Source organism: Lemur catta, chromosome 3, assembly GCF_020740605.2.
Source record: "Lemur catta isolate mLemCat1 chromosome 3, mLemCat1.pri, whole genome shotgun sequence".
NCBI lineage: Eukaryota > Metazoa > Chordata > Mammalia > Primates > Lemuridae > Lemur > Lemur catta.
The window spans coordinates 121,133,220-121,157,789 of NC_059130.1; the positions used below are offsets into that span (position 1 = coordinate 121,133,220).

General features: G+C 37.4%; 1 protein-coding gene across 6 annotated transcripts in view; it reads left to right on the forward strand.

Moving 5' to 3' along the window:
• Positions 1-24,570, forward strand: part of RERE (arginine-glutamic acid dipeptide repeats) — a 397,407-nt gene that overhangs the window by 232,364 nt on the left and 140,473 nt on the right. For 4 of the 6 annotated variants that reach the window (XM_045546222.1, XM_045546221.1, XM_045546223.1 and 1 more), the window contains one exon: positions 9,706-9,810. In XM_045546222.1, coding sequence (XP_045402178.1) covers positions 9,706-9,810 — 105 coding nt within the window. Of the gene's footprint in view, positions 1-9,705; positions 9,811-11,167; positions 11,252-18,881; positions 19,330-24,570 lie in introns of those variants that run through there. The other 2 variants (XM_045546225.1, XM_045546226.1) reach the window with 2 other exon arrangements.

A 24,570-nucleotide genomic window follows, 5' to 3' on the forward strand; every position in this document is an offset into this window, starting at 1 on the left:
CTCACAATGTGAACATCTTCCATAACTATAGTTCAATTGTCAGAACCAGGAAATTAACATTGATACGATACCATTGAACTAAAGATTCTGTTTGAATTTCAACAGTGTACTTTTTTTTTTTTTTTGAGGCAGTCTCACTCTGTTGCCCCAAGTAGAATGCAGTGGCATTATCATAGCTCACTGCAACCTCAAACCCCCTGGGCTCAAGTGATCCTCCTGCCTCAGCCTCCCGAGTAGCTAGAACTACAGGCACAAGAGATGATGACTGGCTCATTTTTCTATTTTTAGGAGAGAGGGGGTCTTGCTCTTGCTCAGGCTCGTCTTGAACTCCTGAGCTCAAAGGATCCTCCCGCCTTGGCCTCCCAGAGTGCTAGGATCACAGGCGTGAGCCACCGCACCCAGCCTAACAATGTACTTCTTTGGTTTTGTTGTTTTAGGATCCTATTTTGGATCCTACATTGCATTTAGTTAGTTCTCCTTAGTCTCCTGCATTTTGTAATGGTTCCCCAGTCTTTTCTTGCCTATTATGACCTTGTTACTTTTAAAGAGTACTGATTAATTATTTTGTCATATGTTCCTCACTTTGGCTTTGCTGAAGTTACACATTTTTGGCAAGAATACTGCAGAACTTGTATGTGTCTGAGTATATCTTATCATGGGCTTCATGAGGTTGATACAGGTAATTACTGGTGATGTTGACCTTGACCACTTGATTAATGTGGTTTCTGCCAGGTTTCTTAGCTGTAAAGCAGCTTTTCCCCTGTAGTTAATTAACTTGGGGGAGATACTTTGAGACTATGCAAATCATTTCCCTCCTTAAACTTTTACCCAGTGATTTTCGCATCTGCCAGTGGATTTCATCTGCCACAGTTATTACTATCGTGCTGGCTGCTGGTGGTTTTCTATTTTTCCTCTTTCTTTCTACATTTATTAATTGGAATTCTGTAGGAAAGAACTCTCCCTTCTTCCACATTAATCTGTTTAATTAAATATTTCTATCAGCATGAACTTGTGGATATTTATTTTATCTTGTTGGTTATAATTTAATATTGTCATTATTGGTTTCATTGCTCAAATTGTTCAAGCTTTGGCCGTTGAGAACTACTTCAGATTGGCCCCTGTGTTTTCTTTCAGCAAGCTTCCATCTTTTTTTTTTTTTTTTCTTTTGAGCACTTTATTATTTTCTGACTCTACAGGATATCCTCAGACTCATTTTATATTTTCTCAATCCTAGTGCTGGAATTAACCATTCTGCAGGGATCCTGGTCCCTTTTAGTGGAGAACAGTGTTTAGAAACCACGATGTGGGTATTAGGCCTGCTTATGACTACTGGGTGCCATTGCTTCCCGGCCCTCTCAGCTGGCGGAGCTGGGATGTGTGTGCATGTGTGCTAACTCAGGCATGTGCTCCTCCCCACCCCCAGACCATGAGGTTGTACTGAAAATTTTGCCTTCCAGTCCAACACTACAAGGTTTATTTTATTCTTCCCCTTTCCTTTACTTGTAATTTCTGTCTTCAACAGTAAGAAACCCAGTTCTTACCATTTAAAATATATTGTTTTTGTTTAATTCTCAAATACGTGTAACTTAGTTTCAGAATTTGTAATCCATGTTCCTGTGAGAAACACATTTATTGACTTGATTTTTGCCTTTTGCCTCATAGTATACAGGCAAGAGACTTTTCCAAAGTTATTTGGGTCCGTTGTATTCTTTCATAGCTCCTTAAGTGTGTTTGTTCATTTATAATACATTTACTTTCATCATTAGCGTTTGCATCCCAGTTTTAGTTCCTCCTGGTTGATTAGGACGGTTTATTTTACTGGTGTGTGAGGGTATGTGGATCACTGCTGTGGTTCTGAGGGTCAGAGCGATAAGAAGAGGACTGTTTAGCCCTGGCTCCATGCTCCCGTGCTCCACTCCCCCTCTCTCCTGTCTGTGTGCTGTAACTGATCGTTTTACTCGATTGTCTATCCTTCCAGCATTTTGTTTTCACAAATGGGCAAATACGTGTCTGTTTACTTATAACCTCTTCTTTCTTATATGGAGGGAGGATACTATAAATACTCCTTTGTGCTTTGCTTTTTTCACTGGACAGTATGTATGTGAATTGCTCGCATCAGTTCATTAGAGATGTTTCTCGTTATCTTTTGCTGCATTATTTGGATGTACCATAGTTTATTCAGCTGCTTTCTTGTGTACGGGCATTTAGGTTGTTTCTAGGATTTTATAATTTATAAATGATGCTGCAGTGAATATCCTTGTGCATATGTATATTTTTTTATTGGTGAGTGTGTAATTTCAGGGTGGATTTATAGTAGTGGGATTGCTGAGTTTTAAGGTTTATGTATATATGTGGTTTGTTAGATATTTCCAAATTTCCCTCCAGAAGACACGTACCAGTTTGCATTCCTTCCAATAATGTATGAGACTGCCTGTTTTCCTAATAGAATGTTTCATTATATTTTTAAAAATGTTGCCGGTATGATAGGTGAGAACTGATATCTGTGTTGTTTTACTTTATTTAGCTAACCATGAGCAAGTTTGAACATTTTTTCATATTTGAAGGACATTTTTGTCTCCTTTTTGCTGAATTGTCTGTTCATGTCTTTTCTCTTGGGTTTTTGTCTTTTTGTCTTTCACTTTTAAAAAGTTCTTTGTATGCCTGTGTTATATGTTGTATTGCAAATATTTTCTTCTACTTTTGTCAGTTTTCTTTTAATTTTGTTTGTAGTTTTTATTATGCAAAACTTACTTTTTTTTTTTTTTCTATTTTTGGTAGAGACGGGTCTCGCTTTTGCTCAGGCTGGTCTCAAACTCCTGAGCTCCTGCGATCCTCCTGCCTTGGCCTCCCAGAATGCTAGGATTACAGGCATGAGCTACCACACCCTGCCTCAAAACTTACTTTTATCTAGTCAAATTTATCAGTCTTTTATCGCCTCTGCATTTTGAGTCATAGTTAGAAAGACTTTTCCTACATCATATTTAAAGAGAAATTCTATCCAGTTATCCCAGCACTACTTATTAAAATGTCTGTTGATCCTAGTGGTTTGAATTGCCACCTTTGTCATGTATTGTTTTCCATGTGTATTCTGGACTTGCTCTTCTGTTTTTGGTTCTTTTGTCCATTTATGTGTCAGCACTATACTCTTAATTATAGAGCTTTTATAGTATGTTTTAATGTCTGTTCCCCTCTTATTATTTGTTTTTCCATGTGAACCTTAGTATTAACTTGTTTCATTTCATAAAATAGCTTGTTGGTATTTATACTGGAATTTATTGAATTTGTTAATTAACCTATGGAGAAGTACCATGTTGAGTTTTCCTATCTAAGAACAGGGGAAGTTTTATATTTGTTCACATTTACTTTTATATTTTTCAAGAATGTTTAAAAAATTTCCTCATAGATTTTGTACATTGTTGTACTTTTTGCCCTAAGCATTTAATCTTCCAGACATACTGAACTCTGTCCTCTGATAATAGAGAATATACATTCTTTTTACGTATCTTGGTGCACATTCTCAAAAATTGATCGTGAAGCTAGGTGCGGTGGCTCATGCCTGTAATCCTAGCACTCTGGGAGGCTGAGGCAGGAGGATCTCTTGAGCTCAGGAGTTCGAGACCAGCCTGAGCAAGAGCAAGACCCCCTCTCTACTACAAAAAAAGAAAAAAGAATAAGAAAAATTAGCTGGGCGTCATCAAGTGTGCCTGTAGTCCCAGCTACTTGGAGGCTGAGACAGGAAGATTTCTTGAGCCCAGAAATTTGAGGTTGCAGTGAGCTATGATGATGCTACTGCACTCTACCCAGGGCAAGAGAGTAAGACTCTGTCTCAAAAAAAAAATAAATTGATCATGTATTATATCACAGAAAATACCTGATTATAATGCAATAACAGAATAGTTTACTAACAAAAAGAAAGAACTGAAGGCCCTTTCATCTGGAAATTAAAAACTTCTTATTAAACAACTCTTGGGTATAAGAGGAAGTACAAACTGAAATTAGAGAATTTTTTTTTTTTAAGAGACAAGGTCTGGCTTTGTTGCCTAAGCTGGAGTGCAGTGGCTATTCACAGGAGCAATTTATAACACACTATAGCTTCAAACAACTGGGCTCAAACAATATTCCCACCTCAGCCTCCCAAGTAGCTGGGACTACAGGTGAATGTTGCCACACCCAGCTTTAAAGAATTTTTTTAAAATGATAGTTAAAATACTATATCACAATCTTTGTGCATTTAAAGTGGTCAACAGAGGAAAATTAGTTGCACTAAATATGTCAATAAAAATTAAATTCCTAACTTAAATCTTAAAAGAACAACAAATGAATGAAAAGAACACACTGATTTTATGCTGAATGTGTACAAAGGAACGTAAGAGAATTATATTTAAAAAGTGGAGAGGCAAAGAGACCTAAGTGGAAGTAAGACTTCTATACCTCTCTAGAACTGGTAAAATGTCAATATCCATGGACTGTGATTAAGTTACATAAGTATGTTGTTAGCCTAGAGCAACAACTAAGAAAACTGTGAAAAGTGATATACTCAGAAACAATACTAGAGACAAGTCAAGATGGAATTCTAAAAAGAGAAAGTTCAAGTAACCCACAGGAAGACAAGAGAAACAGAAGAAAAGAAACAGAGAAAATAAATTTTTTTAAAAAATCCTATACCTGTCATTAATAAAATGGCTTATGTTAATGATAGACACAATAGTGAATCTCTCAAAATCTTTTGTTTTCATATTCAGGTAAGAGTAATAATCATAGTTTTAAGCAGACATGCTACTACAAACCTTCTTTGCATGCTGGTGTACCTCTTCATGAATTTCTCCGGGGTTTGCATACACCTGGATATAAGACAACTTCCCCAGTTACCAATAGTTTTAAGGGATTGAATTTCTGGGCCATGATTTCCATTTGGAATGTCTCCTTGCATAAGATGGATTCTCTTTTCTCTCCTTTATCCTCTTTAAATAGTCTCCTCCCACTAGCCAGAGGACTTTTCAAATGGTGCAATGTCCAGGGTGTACAACTGTCTGTGGCCCTATACCAAAGAATTGCTGAAATGAGTCTTTTCCAGCAAAAGTTCTTTACTGATGAATGACAGGACCTAAGATATGGGGCTTCCCTGCCTTTAGTCATATTTCTGTTAACAGTGAAGCATTGTTTTAGAAATGGGGTATAAAGGACCTTTGAACGCCCTGAAACCATATAGTTCAGTGAGGTGTGCATGATGGTGATTTTCTCTTATCATCTCTTCCACAAACACCATCAAATGATGTCCTATTTTTGAGAGAGAGCATGGTGAGAAGAGAGCTCTGGTAAACAATCTTGAATACTTAAAATGCTACCCATACACGCACTCTCTTTCTCTCTCTTTTATTTATCTATTTATATTATTTATTTTTGGGGAGATGGTCTTGCACTGTTACCTAGGCTGTAGTGCAGTGGTTGGTGTCACTGTAGCTCACTGCAACCTCAAACTCCTGGGCTCAAGCGATCCTTTTGCCTCAGCCTCCCAAGTAGCTGGGACTACAGGAGTGCAGCACCACTCCTGGCTCATACACACACATTTTTAAGTGTAAGCACTATTCAGTAAGAGGTGAAGTGAAAAATATTTCAAATGGATGCCAACCCATCAGAGCCAATCCTAGTGGCCTTACCTGCTTATGGTAACCCTGTCTTCATCTCTGCTCAATAGTCAGGGCTCGAGGGCTGGTTATCTACCAAGAATACATACTTTTTTTTTTTTTTGGAGATGGATTCTCTGTCGCCAGGCTGAAGTGCAGTGGCGCAATCATAGCTCACTGCAACCTCAGTTGTCTGGGTTCAAGTGATCCTCCTGCCTCAGCCTCTGGAGTATGCCTGGCTAATTTTTGTTTTCTTTGTCTTTTGAGACAAGGTCTCACTCTGTCACCTGGGCTAGAGTGCAATGGCATCATCATAGCTCACTGCAACCTCAAACACCTGAGCTCAAGTGATTCTCCTGCCTCAGCCTCCCAAGTAGCTCGGACTACAGGCATGTGTCATTACACCTGGCTAATTTTTCTATTTTTTGTAGAGATGGAGCCTCACTATGTTGCCCAGACTTGTCTCAAACTCCTTGCCTCAAGCAATCCTACGGCCTCTGCTTCTGAAATTGCTGGGACTACAGGTGTGAACTACCATGACCTGAAAGAGAATACCAGCTTTTTAAACAGCCACAACTATATACTAATGATTCTCATTGTTTTATTGTCCTTCTTTTTTTTTTTTTTTTTTTTTTTGAGACAGAGTCTTGCTCTGTTGCCCAGGCTAGAGTGCCGTGGCATCAGCCTAGCTCACAGCAACCTCAAACTCCTGGGCTCAAGCGATCCTCCTGCCTCAGCCTCCCGAGTAGCTCGGACTACAGGCATGTGCCACCATGCCCGGCTAATTTTTTCTATATATTTTTAGTTGTCCAGATCATTTCTTTCTATTTTTTTAGTAGAGACGGGGTCTCACTCTTGGTCAGGCTGGTCTCGAACTCCTGAGCTCAAACGATCCGCCCACGTCGGCCTCCCAGAGTGCTAGGATTACAGGCATGAGCCATTGCGCCTGGCCCATTTTTTAAATATACAGCAAAATGCAGATTTTAAGTGTGCATTTTAGTATATTTCTATAAATTTGTTTGACCTTAAACAAGACCTGGCATATATCTATTATCACAGAAAGTTCCCTCAAGATATTTCCCTCTGAAAACTTCTCACCCATTTTATTGAGGAAGGCTAGAAAAACAAAACAACTTCCCATCTAGAAGCAACCACTGTTCTGGTTTTTCTCATTGGTTTATTTGTTTCCCTGTTGACATTTGGGTTGTTTCTAGGCTATTGAATAAAGCTGTTATTAATAACAGCAACAATAAAAATGTACAGAAAAGGAAATATGATAAAATTAGAAATTAACAAGAAGATTTAGTTCTAATTAATCAAATCCTGTTTGTTTTTAATTTTAATACCTCATTACAAAAGTACATTATGACCAGCTGGAAATTATTCCAAGAATGCAAGTTTGGTTCCATGTTACAGACTCTATTAATATCACATACCAAATTAATTTAAGGAATGAAATTATATGATTATCTCCAAAGCTATGATTTTGATTTGATTATCTTTAAAGCTAGTGTCACATTTAATGGGAATGCCTTAGAGACACTTCCACTGAGATCAAGAACTAGGCAAGAATGTCCACTATTTCTACCACTTTCCACATTGTACTAGAGGTACAATGAAATTAGAAGCATAAGAATGGGTAAAGAAATAAAACTAGTTATTTACAAACTATAGCATTCCTGGAAAACTGCAAAGAATGAATGTTAAAACTATGTCAAACAGTAAAAAGTGGTTTAACATACTAAAATCAATACCCTTGATATATATACACAGTAAGCAGATAGAGTGCATAATGGTAGAGAAAATCCATTTACTAGAACTACATAGTTATTTATCAGATGATGTGCTTCTATTCCTATTGCTTTTTCCTTTCCCTAAACCAGTAATTTTGCCCTCCCCAGGAGACATCGGCAACGTCTTGAGATATTTTTGATGGTCACCGTGACGTGTGTGTGGGTACTACTTGGTAGAGGCCAAGGATGCTGCTAAATAATCCTATAATGTGTAGGACAGCCCCTGACAATAAATAATTATTCAGTCCAAAATGTCAGTAGTGCTGAGACTGATAAACTCTGGCCTAAACATGTCTGATTTCTGGTGCCTCTGATGAGAATTGTGGGTTCCTGGGGTTTCTATACCTTTAATTAATACATTAATTACTCCAGTTTCAGGGTGAAATAACAAAGAATAATAAAAGAAGGATCAGTTTCCTTTAGTAATGGGCAATAATAGAAATAACAACTTATTTTATATAGCATTGAGGAGTATAAAGAGTTTCATAGACTTTGTCTTTGGTCATCTTAGTATCTTTATGACATAGGTGTAGGAAGTGTTATCCCTATTTTACTGATAAAGGAACTTACCTGTTTCTTCTGGGTTTCAGGGATGAAATCACCTTGGATGGATGACTAGTTTCACAGTCAGCTTATTGTTCATCTGTAAAAGTGATCATATCTGCCTTTTCTTTCCCAAAAGCTTATTTAGTTCCAGTTAAATACTAAAGGAGTAGTTCTGGGCTTGGAAAGTTGTTGCCTATTATGTATTTTCCTTGCATTGGATCTTGTCATCTACAAATAGTAGATATTCTATAGCACTTCTAATAGAACTTTCTGTGATGATGGGAATGTTGTGTAAATCTCTGCTGTTCAATATGGTAGCTACCAGCCACATGCTGTTATTTAAATATACATTCATTAAGATTAAATAAAATTTAAAATTCAATTTTTCTCAGTTGTATTGGCCATGTTGCAAGTGCTCAGTAACCCTGGATTATTTTCTAATCTGTAGTTCCCAAGGGCACTTTAATAAATCAGCACTATTGTTATTTAATTTTAAAAAATGGAGATGGTCTGAACAAATGTTAGCTTCTCTCCATTACTGAGGCTTTGGTCACATAGTTACTTAATTAAGCCTTTAAGGGAAAGGACCTTGCTTTTTAATTTCTTGGTAGGGAGTGCGTGAACGTACCCCTGCTGATGCCCAACTCAGTTTCTCTCCCTAACACTGTGGCCATTAGCTGATGTGTATGTTTTTAACATGCACACTGAAGGAATCCTTATTGTAGTAGGTAGCTTACTCAGGTAGTGGGGGGCCATGGCCAAATGGGAAATTGTGGTCTTTCAATTCCATCTAACCTCATTGCAGCCCTTGGCTTCCACTTGACATTAAAGTTACCTTCTGTAACCACTGAGAGAGTTGGAGTTCTTAGATCTCCCCTGCCTCTTTGGGGACCCTAGGATTTACCTATGTGTGTGCATATTTGGAAGCTGGGCCCTACTGCCTGGTGTAATGTTTCTGGCAATTACAGTGGATATCTGGTGCATGGAAATATTGCTTAAACAGTTCTGTAGTATGCATTATAGAGTTTTCAACTACAAGTGGTTTAATTTTTGTTGGTAGATGAACCTGGAAACCTCACTGCTCTTTGTTGTAACATTTCTGTGGGAAAGTGATTTCTAACTTACAGTCATTTAACATTACCTGAAAATTTGGGAACTCCTTGTACACTGGAGTCTGTCTTTATTTTAAAACAGTTAAAATTGCTCTAGGTTTTAATTTCCAAGTAAGATAATTTCTTGGATGTTATAGGAGAAGAAAAATATTTATTGGCTAGAAGCTGTATTCCAAAGAAATGTTGAATCTTATTCATTTTAGCTTTAACAGTTATACTTTCTGCCCCTGATAATGTTGCAGGAAGAAAAGGTCCATTTTTCTTTGATTATTTAGATAGGCTTTAGACTGATTTTTTTTTTGTAAAGTGTTTTCACTGTGGTTTTAGTTTTTTTTGCTTCATTTCTAATTTGTTTCTTTTATCACAGTCCTGCCTCCAGTTTATCTTTGTATTTTAATTAATTTTTCTTTGTAAGTAAAATGATGAAATAAAAGGAGTTAAGTTACAAAGTTGTGTATTGAAGCAGTCATGAAACAAACTGAATAGGTTATCAGGTGTGGAATTTGAGCTGTATTCTGCACGTACCATGGGTTTAGTTATAGGATTCCTCTAGTTCTACCCCTCCAATAGTATTTTGGTTTGCAAAGCAATTGAGGGTATTACTAATGTGTTTTTTTTTCTTTTTCTCAGAGGGAAGTGTAATATCTCCCATTTTTCTGACATATTTGCTGCTAGAGAGTTTAAAGCTCGAGTGGATTCATTTTTCTACATATTAGGCTACAACCCTGAAACAAGGTAAGTGAGTTACTTGTGTCCATTCAGTGAGAACTTTTCTCCGTTTCTTACTTGTGTGTATGTGTGTGCGTGGACAATATACTAGTAAGATACAAAAATGACTGCAAAATCCTATGGTAAACCTCTTTTGGAGGTGTTGTAATTAATGTCTTTGGCATCTAAAGTGGCTTGTTTGCTTTTTACTTTATTAAGGAAAAGAAAGAAAAGTGAGAAAATTTGAGTTGAGAGAGGGTGGAGTAAAGACATAATTGTTGTTGATGAGTGTTTTAAACTTAATAAGAATTAATAGATTATTTCCCTGATGCACATTCTGTCAAACCTTCCATGATACCATGTTGAAAAAGACTAGGTTATTTTGGGAAGTTTCTTGGTTACTGATTTATTTTGTTCACTCTTGGTAATAAAACTCCAGGAGCACTCACTGAAATATCTTTAGTAAGACTGCTAGTGTGAGTCAGACACTAGTAGTTCTTAGTACATCCAGATCCATGTAACAGTTAGAATTATTATTATTTTTTAATGTAAATCCATAGGGTCAAAATAATTTAACACAAAGAATTCTTTATATTTATAATAGACCCAAGTTTAATGTGGCACATGGAAGAATTTCTATTAGAGTGTATATATTCACTTTGCCCTGTATTGATCACAGAACTGCATGTTTTATTAAGGATTTAAAAATAGGAATATTAGTGGGTAAACAAGTAATTTATGCTCTGAACACCCAAGAGATATCTAAAACTGTGAAGGTTTAGAAAGAAATGTAAGATGGTTGGCTTGAGGAAGTTAGTAAAAACATTAAGTATAATTGAAAAATGGGTATTGTTTGAGTGAAAACTTTTTTCTGGAGGATGCTGAGAAACCGTATGTTAAACTTAGAATGATGTTGAAACAGTCAACCTAGGGTCGGTAAAGGGGAAGATGATTTTTGTCGTGGTTGCATTAGGCTGCATAAATCTTTCCTGGGGTATGTATATCAGTATGTATGTCTGTCTCTTTTCTTGATACTAGATTTTAGATACTAGACAGCAGCTGTAGGTATGATAATGTAGTGCTCATCTAAGAGTACCGTTACAGTGAGTGAAGTTTGAGCTTTTCTTTTTTCTGTTTTAAGACAGGTTCTCACTCGGTCACCCAGGCTGGAGTGCAGTCATAGCTCACTGCAGTCTCAAACTCCTGGGCTCAAGGGATCCTCCTGCCTCAGCCTCCCAAGTAGCTAAGAATACAGGCACATGCCACTGCCCAGCTCTTTTTCTTTATTTTTTGTAGATATGGGTGTCACTATGTTGCCCAGGATGGTCTTGAACTCCTTGCCTCAAGAGATCCTCCTGCCTTGGCCTCCCAGTGTATGGGGTTCATAAGCATGAGCCGGCACTCCCGGCCTCAATTTTTTCTTTTTCAAAAGTATGCCATGTTTCAATGATAAAGAAGCTGACCAATGGTAATATTTCAAAAACATCTTATATTTTGAAACGTTTATTTTACATCTGCATTCGTTGAATGCCTTATGCTATCTTCCTATTGCCTGGGTGAATTGTGGAATGCTTGAAATTGGATTTCTGTGTGGATACAAAGGAGTTGGATGTTATTTCAGTGATGTTATGTTTATTTAACCACTTGGTAAATAGTTGTCATATTGTACAAGTTAGATTGTATTAGTGAATTAACTAAAATAGCTTTTATCAGGTTCATAACAACCAACCAAATTAATTTTTACTAGTTTTGTTATACATCTGTTTTTGCTGACTGCTTGTTAAAAGTGATGTTCAACTTACCTCTGTAGGCTAGAGAGTCACACAAGTTCCTGTCTGATTTTTCATTGTGTGTTGCTGGCAGTCTTTCAGGGTGATACTTTACCCATCACTTTTGTTTTAAAATATGGGTTACATATGCAGTAGAGGGATATTATTTTTCCCTACCTATATCTACCTTATGCTCAGTATATTTTAAGTGCTTGAGACGTGTTGGATGAATTGAATTGAACAAATATTTGCATGCCTATTTGAGGCAGATCTCAAACTCCTCATAGATAAAGTGTAGAGGCCCTTGTAAAAATCAGCATCAGTGGAGCTAGTCTAGTCTACTGCCTTGGCTCACTGGTCTCACCCTGAGCACCACTTTGTATCTCCTAAGCTTGGAGTTAGGTATGTAGTTCCCATAGCTGCTCAAATGATCAAAAGAATATATTCTGATTTTAAAAGAGTGTAGAAAAACTGTGTTTCCTCTACCTGGCTTATGCACAACCCAATTCTTAGAATGCCCTTCAGAATTTATCTCATTTCTGTCTTTGTTTCAAATTTGTGCAGGATGAGGCTGTGTGATGAGCTGGTTTCTGGAATAGTTTTCCCCTAATTTTAATGAGCAAGACTAGTAAGTAGTCATGGCTACATAGTGCTATATGCCCATTCTTAGTACCCCGAGTCATTTAGGTAAATAAATATAAGTTAACGTGGAGAGGAAATGTCACATGGTTTTTCTGATTATGTAATGATCCTGTGAAATATTGCATATATCAGTGAAACCACTGGAAGTTTAAGGAATAGTGATTCTATAACTAAACTTTGATGATTACTACTCTCCCGTTAAATAATGCAGGAGGTGAACAGTTAAAACTAAACCTTAAGATAGAATTGTTTATTTCTCAGAGCAGATTTTCTGATAGTAGTTAAAAGTTGATTTATGTAATTTGCAATAATTTATTTAGTGTATTGATCAGCAATGAAAGTTTGAAATTTTTTCCCATTTATTTGTGTAAACCTCTTAAACCTCAGTGTTCAGCTACGTTTTTATTTTTTCTGTAATTTGCTCATTATATTTCTGAATGTTGTATCTTCTCAGGGACCTGGTTTTTCTGAACTTTTTGGGCCTGATAGTATTAGTACTTATTGAAATAATACATGATAGTGTGAAATAGACTATTCTGTACGCTGTGGTTTGTTGTTTTTAAATTTTGGGAAGAATGGATTTCTTGGTAATTGACATGGAATTACTTGGGTATTATTAGGTATAAATTTGTGTTTCATTTTTTTTTAACCTAGAGTACGATCATTTATTTATTTATTTATTTTTTGAGATAGTCTCACTCTGTTGCCCGGGCTAGAGTGCCGTGGCATCAGCCTAGCTCACAGCAACCTCAAACTCTTGGGCTCAAGCAATCCTACTGCCTCAGCCTCCCAAGTAGCTGGGACTACAGGCATGCACCACCATGCCCGGCTAATTTTTTCTATATATTTTTAGTTGTCTGGTTAATTTCTTTCTATTTTTTAGTAGAGATGGGGTCTTGTTCTTGCTCAGGCTGGTCTCGTACTCCTGACCTTGGCCTCCCAGAGTGCTAGGATTACACTGCGCCTGGCCTAGAATACTGGTCATTGATGCTAATAAAGCATCTGTAGTAATACACATCCATAATCTCTTACCTTAAATTCTGAAATCTGAAAGCTCTGAAAATTTTTATGTTTAGTTTGGTGCCAAAACTCATCTGGTGGCCAAACCTGATCCAACCTGATATGAGGCAACTTACTTTCTTAATTTAGTTCACTTTGTGTGAATTTACATAAATTTTACTGTAAAAATACTAATGCGATAGAATGTGGGTTATTCTTCAGACACTGCTGGGATGTTACATACTATGATATATCCACTTTAGTACTGAAATCCAAGGAATTCTGAATTCTGGAAAACCTCTGACTCTAAGGATCTTAGATAAGGGATTGTGACTGCATCATTGCTAGCCATGACATTTAAGGAACAAAACTTAATTGGGCAAAAAATTTGGGGGCAGATGTTTCTGTCCAAACAGGATACAAACAACAAGGGACTGACAAATGAGAGAGCCTTGAATCTAATTCTAGCTAACTTTGAACCCTCAGGTAATTGGGCTTTGCTTCCAAAGTTTATTTTTGACATTTCTGCACTCAAAGTGTTTACTTTTGCTTTTATGAAGAGATTCATTCCAAATTTACTTCTGTGTCAGCATACTCTGCAAGATAATATCATTGTGTTCTCATTTTGTTTGAAGGTTCTAATCCAGAAATCTTCTTAGAAACTTAATAAAGTCAATAAATTTCAACTCCAAGTTCTTAATAAAGCCAGGTAGACCTTATATATGTTTGACCAAAGCACTGGCGTCCTTGGTTGTCCTAAAATAGATTGATCTTAGCCTGTGAAGAGAGATGAGCACAAGGACATGGTTATATGCGTCTCTTTACTGTCCTCAGTAGCTTTTTCATTTGTCTAGTTACCTAATAGCCGTTTCATCTGACTGCTTGATCCTGTGTTAAGACCAACCATCTGGGAAGATCTGTCCTCTCTTGGATCTGGGCAGTTTTGGTTGTAATCCCATGCTGCCACTTCATCTTTGTATCTATGGGTAAGGCGTGCGCTTCTTGCACTCAATTTCCAAATCAATAAGATGGTGATGATAAAAGCTACCCTGCAGGTCACTTTTGTAAACTGTCATTTTGTTGTTGCTGTTGGTTCTTGGGAATTGGGCAAAAATTAGGGGGGAAAAATTAAAATTGTGTTTTTTTTTTTTTTAATCCTGTAAAATGTTAAATGCAAAAGCAAAACATATACTGCTTCTCAGGATGTCATTGTTCTACCAGGTAGACTGGTAGCCATCTGGTTGATTTGCTGACGTAAAAGTCTGAATACTCTGGATTCTTAACTCTGCCTGGAATATTGATTACAAAATTTTCTGCAAATACACATTTGTTAAGAATGCAAGGTAAATTTCTTAATTGACCACAATGAAACTTACCCAACAATATTCAATGAGTAAAGGTATCAATGTAAAATAATATATTTCTGCAGTCAGAATATTCTAATGAAAAATCTCAAGAGAACCAAAATTGAAACAATTTTTATTGAGAAATGGATTTAGGCTTTTTATAGCAAATGAACTTATTTCCTATAGCAGTTAAATTTTGCCTTAGATCTGTGAGTGAGGAGAGAAAGGAAGTAATGGAGTATGGAGTCCCAGGAAGAGCAGCAGATATGATGGTGGCTGTTTGAGAGGAGTTGTCATATTGATTTAGCATGAATTTTCCCAGGGAGCTGTTCTTTTGTTTACCCTTGCCAAATGAAGGGTTCTTTAAGTTTCTACAGTACATTTAGGGACAGTGAAGACATTTAAAATGTAGCATTTTGTATGGATGCTACCCTCCCCTCCCTCCCACCTTCTCCCCTTCCATTTTCTCTCTCTAATAATATCTTATAAAAGAATGATTTCCTCCTCTGAGCAGTTTCCTCAGAGGCTTGGACTGTACCACAAAAACAATTATATTCTTGGCTCTTTTTTAAATTTATTTTTATTTTTTATTTTTTTTAAGACTAGTCAAGTGCAGTAGTGAGAAGGGGGGAAAGTGGTAGAAGAAGGAGTTCAGTCTGTAAGTGACTGTGAACAATCAAGTGAGATAACTCACTACCTTCAGAGCAGCCTATATTCTTGGTTCTTTGTTCTTTGAACATGAATCTTCTCTTGCTAATCACATGGAAAACAAGTTGAGGGCTCAGTCATCTTCTCAGATTTTGTCCAGGGGAGAATGTTTGTGGTTATCTGTGGTCACCTGTGGCCTCTCTGCTTTTCTTCCCCTCCTCCTCCATTCCACCTCTCCTTTTCCCTCTTCCTCTGCCTCCTCCTTCTTTTTTACTTCCTGGGTTGGAGTTTTATAGCAATACAGAGGCTTAAATATTGTTATATTTAGTAGCAATCATAAACTTGAGGCATTTGCAAGGACTATATTTTATCTCTCCCAGACTGACAGTGGTAATAATGTTATTAATAGTAATAGTGTACTACAGTTAGAACACTATGTGCCGATCATTGTTTCGAGTGTTTTCTTTTCATAATTCATTTTATTTTGTTTTGTGAGAGTGTCCATCTGACAGATCAGTTGCAAGTATAACACAAGAACTTTTTAAACTGAATTATTTGAAAGTATTGTTTTCACCATAAGGCTCTATCACACCTCTAGTACTTTGTGTATTTCCTACGAACAAGGGCATTTTCTCACATAACTACAATACAACCCTCAAAATCAGGGAATCAACAATGAAATATTATTACCATGGAATTCTCAGACCCCACTCAAATTTTGCCAGTTTTCCCAGTAAAAACTTTTATAGCAAAAGATCCCATTTAGCATTATGGATTTAGTTGTCAGGTCTGTTTAGTCTCCTTCAATCTGGAATAGTTTTTCAGTTGTTCCTTGACTTCATTACCTTGGTACTTTTGAAGATATAGGCCAATTATTTTGTGTACTGTCCCTCAATTTGCATTTATGACATTTCCTTATTATTAGATTTAGATCATATATCTTTGACATAGATGCCACAGAAGTTGTGTGTTCAGTTGGGTAGTATACAATTTTCATTTGTCCCGTTGCTGATAATGTTCACTTTAATCAGTTGAACAAGGTGGTGTCTGCCAGATTTTACCATTGTAGTTTCTTTTTTTGCTTTTGTAACTAATGACCATTTTGTGGGAGATTGCTCTAAGTAGATCTCTTCTTTATCAAACTTTTAATTCATTAATTTAGATCAGGATGAACTAATGGCTTCCTACTTTATTTAATTGTTTATAGTCTGTTACTGTAATTATTTGTTTTGAGGTCAGATTATCCCAGATTTTGGAGAATGATATTTAGAAACCAAGATCTGGTGCTAGGCTTGCTCATTACTTTTTGCCACTGTTCTCAGGCCTTCTGCATAAATAGAGCTAGAGAGCGTCTTTGTTTGAGTATGTATCTATCTGTGTCATATATAATGCGCATGTTTACATCTGTGTTTCTGTGTGTATATTCATGAGTTCATATGAATTCTCCATAACTTGAATCCAATACCACAGGATTCCTGCTGTTTTTTTCCTTTTTCCTTGTTTGTAATACTCCTTTCTAAAGTAAGAAATCTTATTTCATTATCCTTGATATCTTTACTTATAATTTCCTATAACTTACTTTTTCTCCCACACACAGATGTGCTTTGATAATCCCATACCTCCTCACCTCCTCCTCCCTCTTTTTAACCTAAGGTGGCTCCTCATAATGTTTTCAGGACTTATTGTCAAGAAGGGAAAGTGAGGGTAGGGGAAGGGCTGTGTAATCTTATTTAACTCTCATAGTAATCCATTGAGTTTGGTACTATTATCATACTAATTTTGAAGGTAAGAAATCTTAGGCTAAGAAAAGTCTAGTCACTTGCTCATGATTGCCCAGCAAGCAGGGAGTAAGGCCAGAGTCCAAACCATGGGCTAAGTCCAGAGCACAAGCTTTTTCACCTGTTACTACATAAATATGCAAGATAACCAGAAAATCAAATTCAGGGCATCTAAACAAAGTTTTAAGAGATTTAAAACTAGGCTTTAGTAGATAGAGCATTTGACATTTCTGAGTGTGACATCAAGGAATCAAATTTGTAATGCCATCTGTTTAACATGCATGGGATAACAACTGCTACCATGTAGAGTATGCTTATTCTGCTTGATCCTTTAATTTAGTTAATCCTCATAAAGCTCAGTGAGGTTGGTCTTATCTTTATTTTACCAATGAAGGAATTTATATATTATATTAAATAACTGCCTAACACATACAGTTACTTAACAGGGGACTCTCTGCCTACTTGACTCCAAAGCTTATGCTCTTAACTTCTATGGTTTCATCATAGATTGATTCATATACAACTTAATATTCTTTTGCCTATATTGGAAAATAACTTTTAATTTTTCTAATGAGGAAAATGGTATTTGCTTTCTAGAGAATAACTTGACAAACACAAAAGATAAAGAAGCAAACTGAAATAATACATAATTCTGTAATTCCATATTTGTATATTTTCCTTCAATATCTGCGTGTGCATATAGATGTACATATATATATTAAGGCTATAATTAAAGTGTTTACACACAATATACATATAATTATGCATTCCTTTATTAATCTGATTTCTATTGTGAACATAATTCCATGTCATTAAAAGTTTAACAAGGCTGGTTGGAGTGGCTGACACCTGTGATCGTAGCACTTTGGGAGGCTGTGGCAGGAGGGTTGCTTGAGGTCAGGAGTTTGAGACCAGCCTGAGCAACATAGTGAGACCCCCATCTCAACAGAAAATAGAAAAATTAGCTGGGTGTGGTGATATGCCCCTACAGTCTCAGCCACCTGGGAGGCTGAGGCAGGAGAATTACTTGATTCTCCTTTTTTACCTTGTCATTTATAATCTTGTGTAGGTTCCTGGTCTTCCTTCTGTTTTTAAATTGTAACTAAGTAATAAGATATAGGATCACCTCTTAGTTTGCAAGTGGAAACTAGGCCTGCACATCCAGAGCTGGGGCTTCTTTTATGGTGGACAGCCCATTCTTTTGCGGGAGGTGGAGGTCGGAGAAGAGGGCATAAAGTGTGTTTTTAAGGGATTTAACAGAAAATGTCTTGGCTGGTACTATGAGTACTTTATAGTGCTTAGTATGACTGGCGTGGAGTGGCCTTGCTTACATGGCTTTAGAAATATTATTTGCCTTAAGAGTTTTGAATTAGCACCCCTCAAATGAGATGTTTGTGGCAGGGTGTTCTTTGAACTCTTGATTTGAACCTTCCTGCCCTTCGTATTGTTAAAAGTACATTATTCAGGCTAAACTTGACTGGGCTAGTATTACTTCAGGAAATGTTTTCATTTATTGCTTGGGAGATTTTGGAGTTTCCTATCCAAGGAAGATCAAGCTCTTTGCATAAAATACAATATTCTTTAGCTACCGTGGTACCCATGGTACCATCTACTGTGTCTGTACATGTGTGACAATGCCAAGCACTCCATAGCTTTACCTGGATTGTTTTGGTCTTTTCCAAAATGTTTAAAGTTTTCAAAAATAAATTTGTGGAATTGCTTCTCTTAAGTAGCTACTACTATGTTTTTAAATGTGCTGCAGTATTTCTGTTAACTAATCTTATGTGTGGTCATTTATATCTGTGTCATTTGATTCTTTTCTTTCTTGGAGAGCTTGCTATTTAAAACCACTGTTTATTGTAAAAAAAAAAAAAAAAAAAAAAAAAAGACAAAACTTGATGTCATCCTGACAGAGCAGGACGTCTAACTGAAGCCTCTGCATGGCTCGGCTTGCTGAGTTCCCTGGTGTTGGCTGTCTCAGATCCCCTTTCGAAGGCCCCACTTCCCTGCACACTAGCTTGGTGTGCAGGGAGAAGCTGCAGAGTCTGTTGGCTGGGCTTTATTTACGGAAACAGCAGGGTTGAGATTGATTGCGTCGTCGAGAGACAGTGTGTGGATGAGGGAGGGTCACAGCACATGCTCAGTCCTGTCAGTGTGAGGGGAAGTTTCTGCGTTCTGCGTGAAGGCTTAGGTCATAGCACAAGCTCAGTGAAAGCTCTATGAGGTCTCTCAGACTGCATGTGCCTCCATTTTGAGTTGTTAGAGTAGAAAAGGGCAGAGTTTAGCAGTAAGTAGAGGTTCAGGAATTCAGCTAGACTCTCCAGAGCCTCTGTTAGTCATGGATGATCCATTCAGCCCCTGCAGGTAGGCTATCTTCGTCTGGCCTCACCAAAACAGTGATGGTTTTTGCTGCTGTTTCTCACTTCTGAAGGTGTTTATGAATCATTTCATCATTCATAGTGCATGTTCCTGAGAGCCTTGAATTCAGCCCTGGTTGGCCATGTAGGTGGTGTGGCGAAGCGTAAAATCAGAGCTAAAAATGGGTCTATCCAGAGATGCGTTAAGCAAATGTAGAATGTGAAGCTTTGTGGGTCCCTCCGTCCCCCTTCCCCTTTCCTTCACCTCTTCCTCTCTTGGGTAATCGTAACCTCAGTCGTGCTGGGTGCGTGTTGCTGAGCTTGTTTGCCTTCAAGACCTGCAGAGCAAGCCTGCAGGCTGCCCTGTGGCCCGTGTGGCTGGCAGGGAATGCCTGGGCCTGAGAGCAGCTCTGTTTGGATGTTTTAGGAAGGGTGGTAGGTGGGCAGCTATTGGTTGCTTTGAAGGTGGGTGGAACTTGTTTTGATTGAGAGCCTGTTTGCCAGAGCAAATTATAATTCTTGTGATCTTTTTCTTTTTCTGAAGTCTGACATATGCAGGGGTTGTTTGTGGATTATGGTTACAAAAATATCTCCTTAAAATGAGGTTTTCAAAAAAATGAAAGGTTATGTCACATCAGTTTCTACTATGTCTTTTGCCTCAAAAGGAAGCAAACCCTTCTTCATTTTGGAGCTTAGGAAAATTTCTTGGCCATTTTTTAGAAAATGTATGTATTGACATTTGCGTTAGAAGTTGAGGTTCTAGGTATTTTGTTTATTTTTGGATGTTTGTTTTAGAATAGGATGGCATTTGTTGCGTGACTTGTGAATTCTATGAGTGGGTAATAGAAGAGTAGTTGGTACCTGAGAAGGCAGAAGCACTGACAAGGCCACAAGTGTCTGCTTGATTACCAGGCACTAGTTTTTGCTACCCAGGGAAATTGTGGTTTTTGGGTGTCCTGGTTGCAGACAGGGCTCAGACAGATGGCTCTCACTATCGTTAACTTAGGGAGCCACTCAGAACAAGCAGATCCAGGACAAATTGAATTCTTACCAAAGCAGATTGTATGTGAAGGTTTTAAATCATATCAGTTACTCTGCATTGTTTCCTCTCCCTCTTTTTCTTCTGATAAAGATTGGAAAAAACTTTGAAATGACACTTAAGTTTTGTGCATTTGTGAGGATAAAAGAAGGCATACAATATAGGAGAAGTTGCAATGGAAGAACCCTCATAGGAGAGAGAAGGAGTTTACTGTGCATCGATACAATGCACAGTAAATTCTTACTGTAAAAATTTTTATTGTAAGCTCCTAGTTGTGTAATATGAATATGGAGCTTTGTGTGGTCAACTCTTGTCAGAGGAGACCCCTGATCTTGGTGGAAAGTTTTTAGGAAGGCAGTAGTTGGTGAATTCTAGTTACTGAAATATCGCCGAAGTATATAATCTGTATTCTTGCAAGTTCAGTTTTGAGATTGCACCAAAGGAGATGAACTGTAGAGGGATAAGTTAGGGTTAGTGCATTTATTACTATTTTTATGATCTGTCTTTCCATCCATGTGAGGGCCCTCTTCCCATATGACCATATTTACTTGAACGTTGCTCGTGGGAGTTTTGGGTAGGTATCTACTTTTTCCCATACCATGTACTGTTGTTTCTGGAACTTGTATTTCATGCTATTTAAAAACATCATTGTTCTTCCTTTTTGCTTCTCTCTTTTAGTAAAATTTTTCTGCTTCTAGGCTAAAGGAACTGGGCACTGCAGTACTTTCTAGTCGTGTACATGTGGGATCCATGCAGACTTAAGGAGAAAACTCATTATTTGAGTCAGGCAAATACTGCCTTTGTGTTCTAGGATCTTTATGTCTCCTTAAACTTTCTTTACACTTAACAAACAAAAATGTGAACAGGAAGCTGTGTTCATAGCCGATTCAGCTCTGGTCAGGTTCCTCCTGCTGGTTTGGCTGGCCTGGCTGGGCCCAGTACAAATCTGCATTGTGGTTACTATGATCTGTGGGTACCCTCTGTTGTTAAGAGTCAAGTTTTTCTATGTTTCAAATCCAATAAATTAAGTCACTAGAACTATTACTTGTGTGGTGTGTATTCTGTATTTTTCTGTCTTGGGAAAATATTTTTGGAATGCTAAAGCTCTGCTTTTTAGGCCTTCTGTGCTTGTCTGGTGATGGTGGAGGTGAAGGAGCAGCACATGGGAAGTTATGTTCTTGGTTGGTGAAGTTGTCTTTGGTCTGTGTAGCTTGAACATTGGCCAGGTTGTTTCATTTTGGCTTATTTTTCCCCTCCCATTGCACTTTAGAGTGTCAGGAAATGTGGCAGAACATTGAAAGTATATGTTTAAAAAAAACATAAAAGTTCATAAAATTACTATACTACTGGCTTTTCTTGTCATTATAGTGGAATCTTGAGTCAAAATCTGAGATTGAGCCTTATATTTAAAGTGTTCCCTTGTCAACATGAGTTTTGCAGTCTGTTTTTGGTTGAAATCTGGGATGGACTTGGTTGTGTTTAATTGGCACTTCTTTCTTGATCTGTTTGTAACATCTCTCTGCTTTTCCCTGCTTCCTCGACTCTTGGCTGGTGTGTTGACTTGTGACTTAGGCGACCGTGCTATACCTAAGACCTGATTATCTGTGATTCTCCAGCTCTTTGTTCCTGATCATTTTTTTCTTCTGAATTCATTTTTTCTTTTCCATTTTACTTTTTGTTTTGTACTGAACTGACTTGTCTTTCTACCAGAGAGGCATTTATTCTAACACTATCAAACAAATGTCCGACAGGATGAGAAAGAAGCTAGAAATACTGGCTAAAGGAAAATTTGAAATGATGTTGAAGCTGAATTTATGAGGCTTCTCCTAAATAAGCACAGATAATTATCATGTCTTTTGAGCAGTTTCTGATTTGGGCAGATACAGGTGCTTGAATGTATGTTTAAAACAAATATGAAAGAAAACTAATTTTCTCGTGTTGTATACTCTGATACGTTGTATCTAAGGTAGAACACCTCATTTTAATTCAACTGTGTTAGAGATTATTTCTATCAGTGTTCATTGAACTGCACATTTATTTGTGATTATTTGATTGATCATCTTCCTTATTGGACTTTAAACTTCTGGAGAAAGGACCCTGTCTGTTCTTAGTCTCAATTCCCAGTAGGGTGCCTGGCAAATGGGTCTTTGGCATCAGTATGTTGAATAAATGAATGACATCATCTATGATACAAGAAAAGGTGAGATTTGGAGCTGGTGGATAGTGTGGTTCAAATTCCACCTAATATGTGTCATCGGACAAGCTGTGACATTGGACAAATTCCTTCGCTCCTCTGAACCTCAGTTTTCTCAAGCGTAATAAGGAGATAAATATTTCTCATAGTTGTTGTAAAAAGACTAGATAAAAACAATATGAAAGTGCTTGCCACATAGTTTCTTAGTACATCATTGGTACTAACTCAAAGGCCACAGCCTGGGCAATAGCAAGACCCCACCTCTAACCAGAAAAAAATTAGCTGGGCATGGTGGTGTGTGCCTATAATCCGAGCTACAGAGAGAGAGAGAGGCTGAGGCAGGAGGATTGCTTGAGCCCAGGAGTTGGAGGTTGTAGTGAGCTATGATGATGCTACTGCACTCTAGCCCCGGCAACAGACCAAGACCCTATCTCAGGGATAAATAAATAAATAATTCAAAGACCAAATCTGCAATCTCATATAGATAATGATTATTTCAACATCTTTATTGTTTATGATCAACCTGTTCAACTAAGACAGTGTTAGGAATTGTTTTAGGAGTTATGGTAATTAAATTAGTGACCGGTATGTTTAGCCGCCATTTACTGATCTGCTTTCTTCTTATTCTCTTTGGGTGTTTATGGTTTTCTTTACATTTCTTTTTAGAAGAAACTCTGCTTCCATATCTTATAATATTTAATGTGTTTAGCATTAAACATTTTTCTTACCACTTTGTCTAACATAGTTACGTGTCTGTTAATGCCTGTTTGCCTCCTCTTCTCATATTCACACCATTACAGTTAAGAGGAATAAGGCAATTGTCTTTTTTTTTAATAACATTTTCCAGAGACTTCCTAGTGGGAACAAAGAGACCTTTAGACATGTGTTGTAGACTTGCTTACTTGGTTCAAAGTCTCTCTTTTCTGGGACTGCTCGATTCAGCTTTATTAGGCAGTTTGATTTGAATGTGCAGAAAGCCAGCATCTTCTTTGGTCAGTAGATCAGCTTAATCTTCAAAGACTGCTGCTTTATAAATTGTTTTCAGTCATGGTGGGACTTTTTTGTTTGTTTCCTTTCTAACACTTCATATATGTGTGGATGCAGGTTTGCTAGACTGTGGTCCTTGAAGCCGTTTCCGTCTCTGCAGCAGGCCGTTCATTACAGTCAAGCCTGAGGAGCCTGAAATGGAATGTTGTTACATGTCATAGCCAAACACACTGTATGTTACTGCATAATGGGGAACGGATAAGACAGATAAGAAATTTAGACGATGGAGTAAGGTCATTGTAGTACTTTGGAACTAGATCTTTCTCACCTGTTGTTAAGTTTTTTTAAAAAAACAATGTTTTCCTGATATTGCTCACACATTGTTGTGTGTGGAGGCCATATTTACTGCATCTTATTATTAGCTTGGAAATTCTTATTATTCCTCTGCCAATGCCTAATGTTCAATTCTGGACACTGAATTATATTTAAGAGGACCATGTGGGAAAGCTAATTCTGTGGCCTGGAATCCTTTTCTGTAATCAGCTCAGTGTGACCTCTCAAAAGAACACTTTTCTCAGGCCTTGGTTTCTTCTATTAAGCTAGAAGCCTGGATCAAATGGTCTCTCAGGAGCCTTCCATCACAGCAAATTTAGAATTTTATGATTTTGCATGTGGACCAGGTGCCTGTGTTGACCTTTCATATTTGTGTATGAATTTGGAGCCATTAACATTTTCAGTTGTTAATTGATTCTTTTTTTTAGAGTAATTAATGATGAATTTTCTTCCTGCTAGGCAGTTGGCTGGCCTTCTATCATAGGTGACATAACTATCCTAATTTTGCAACAAATCCCTTAGTTGTTATCTATGGCTAAACAATAGTTGAGTTAGAATATTGGAGCCCTTCATTCACTTAAAATATATTTAGTGAGAGCCAGTGGGCTCTAGGTTATAGTGGTGACTAAAAACAGACTTGGTTCCTTACTCACGTGGTACTTTTTTTGGTCTAGAGGACAAGACAATCATTGAAA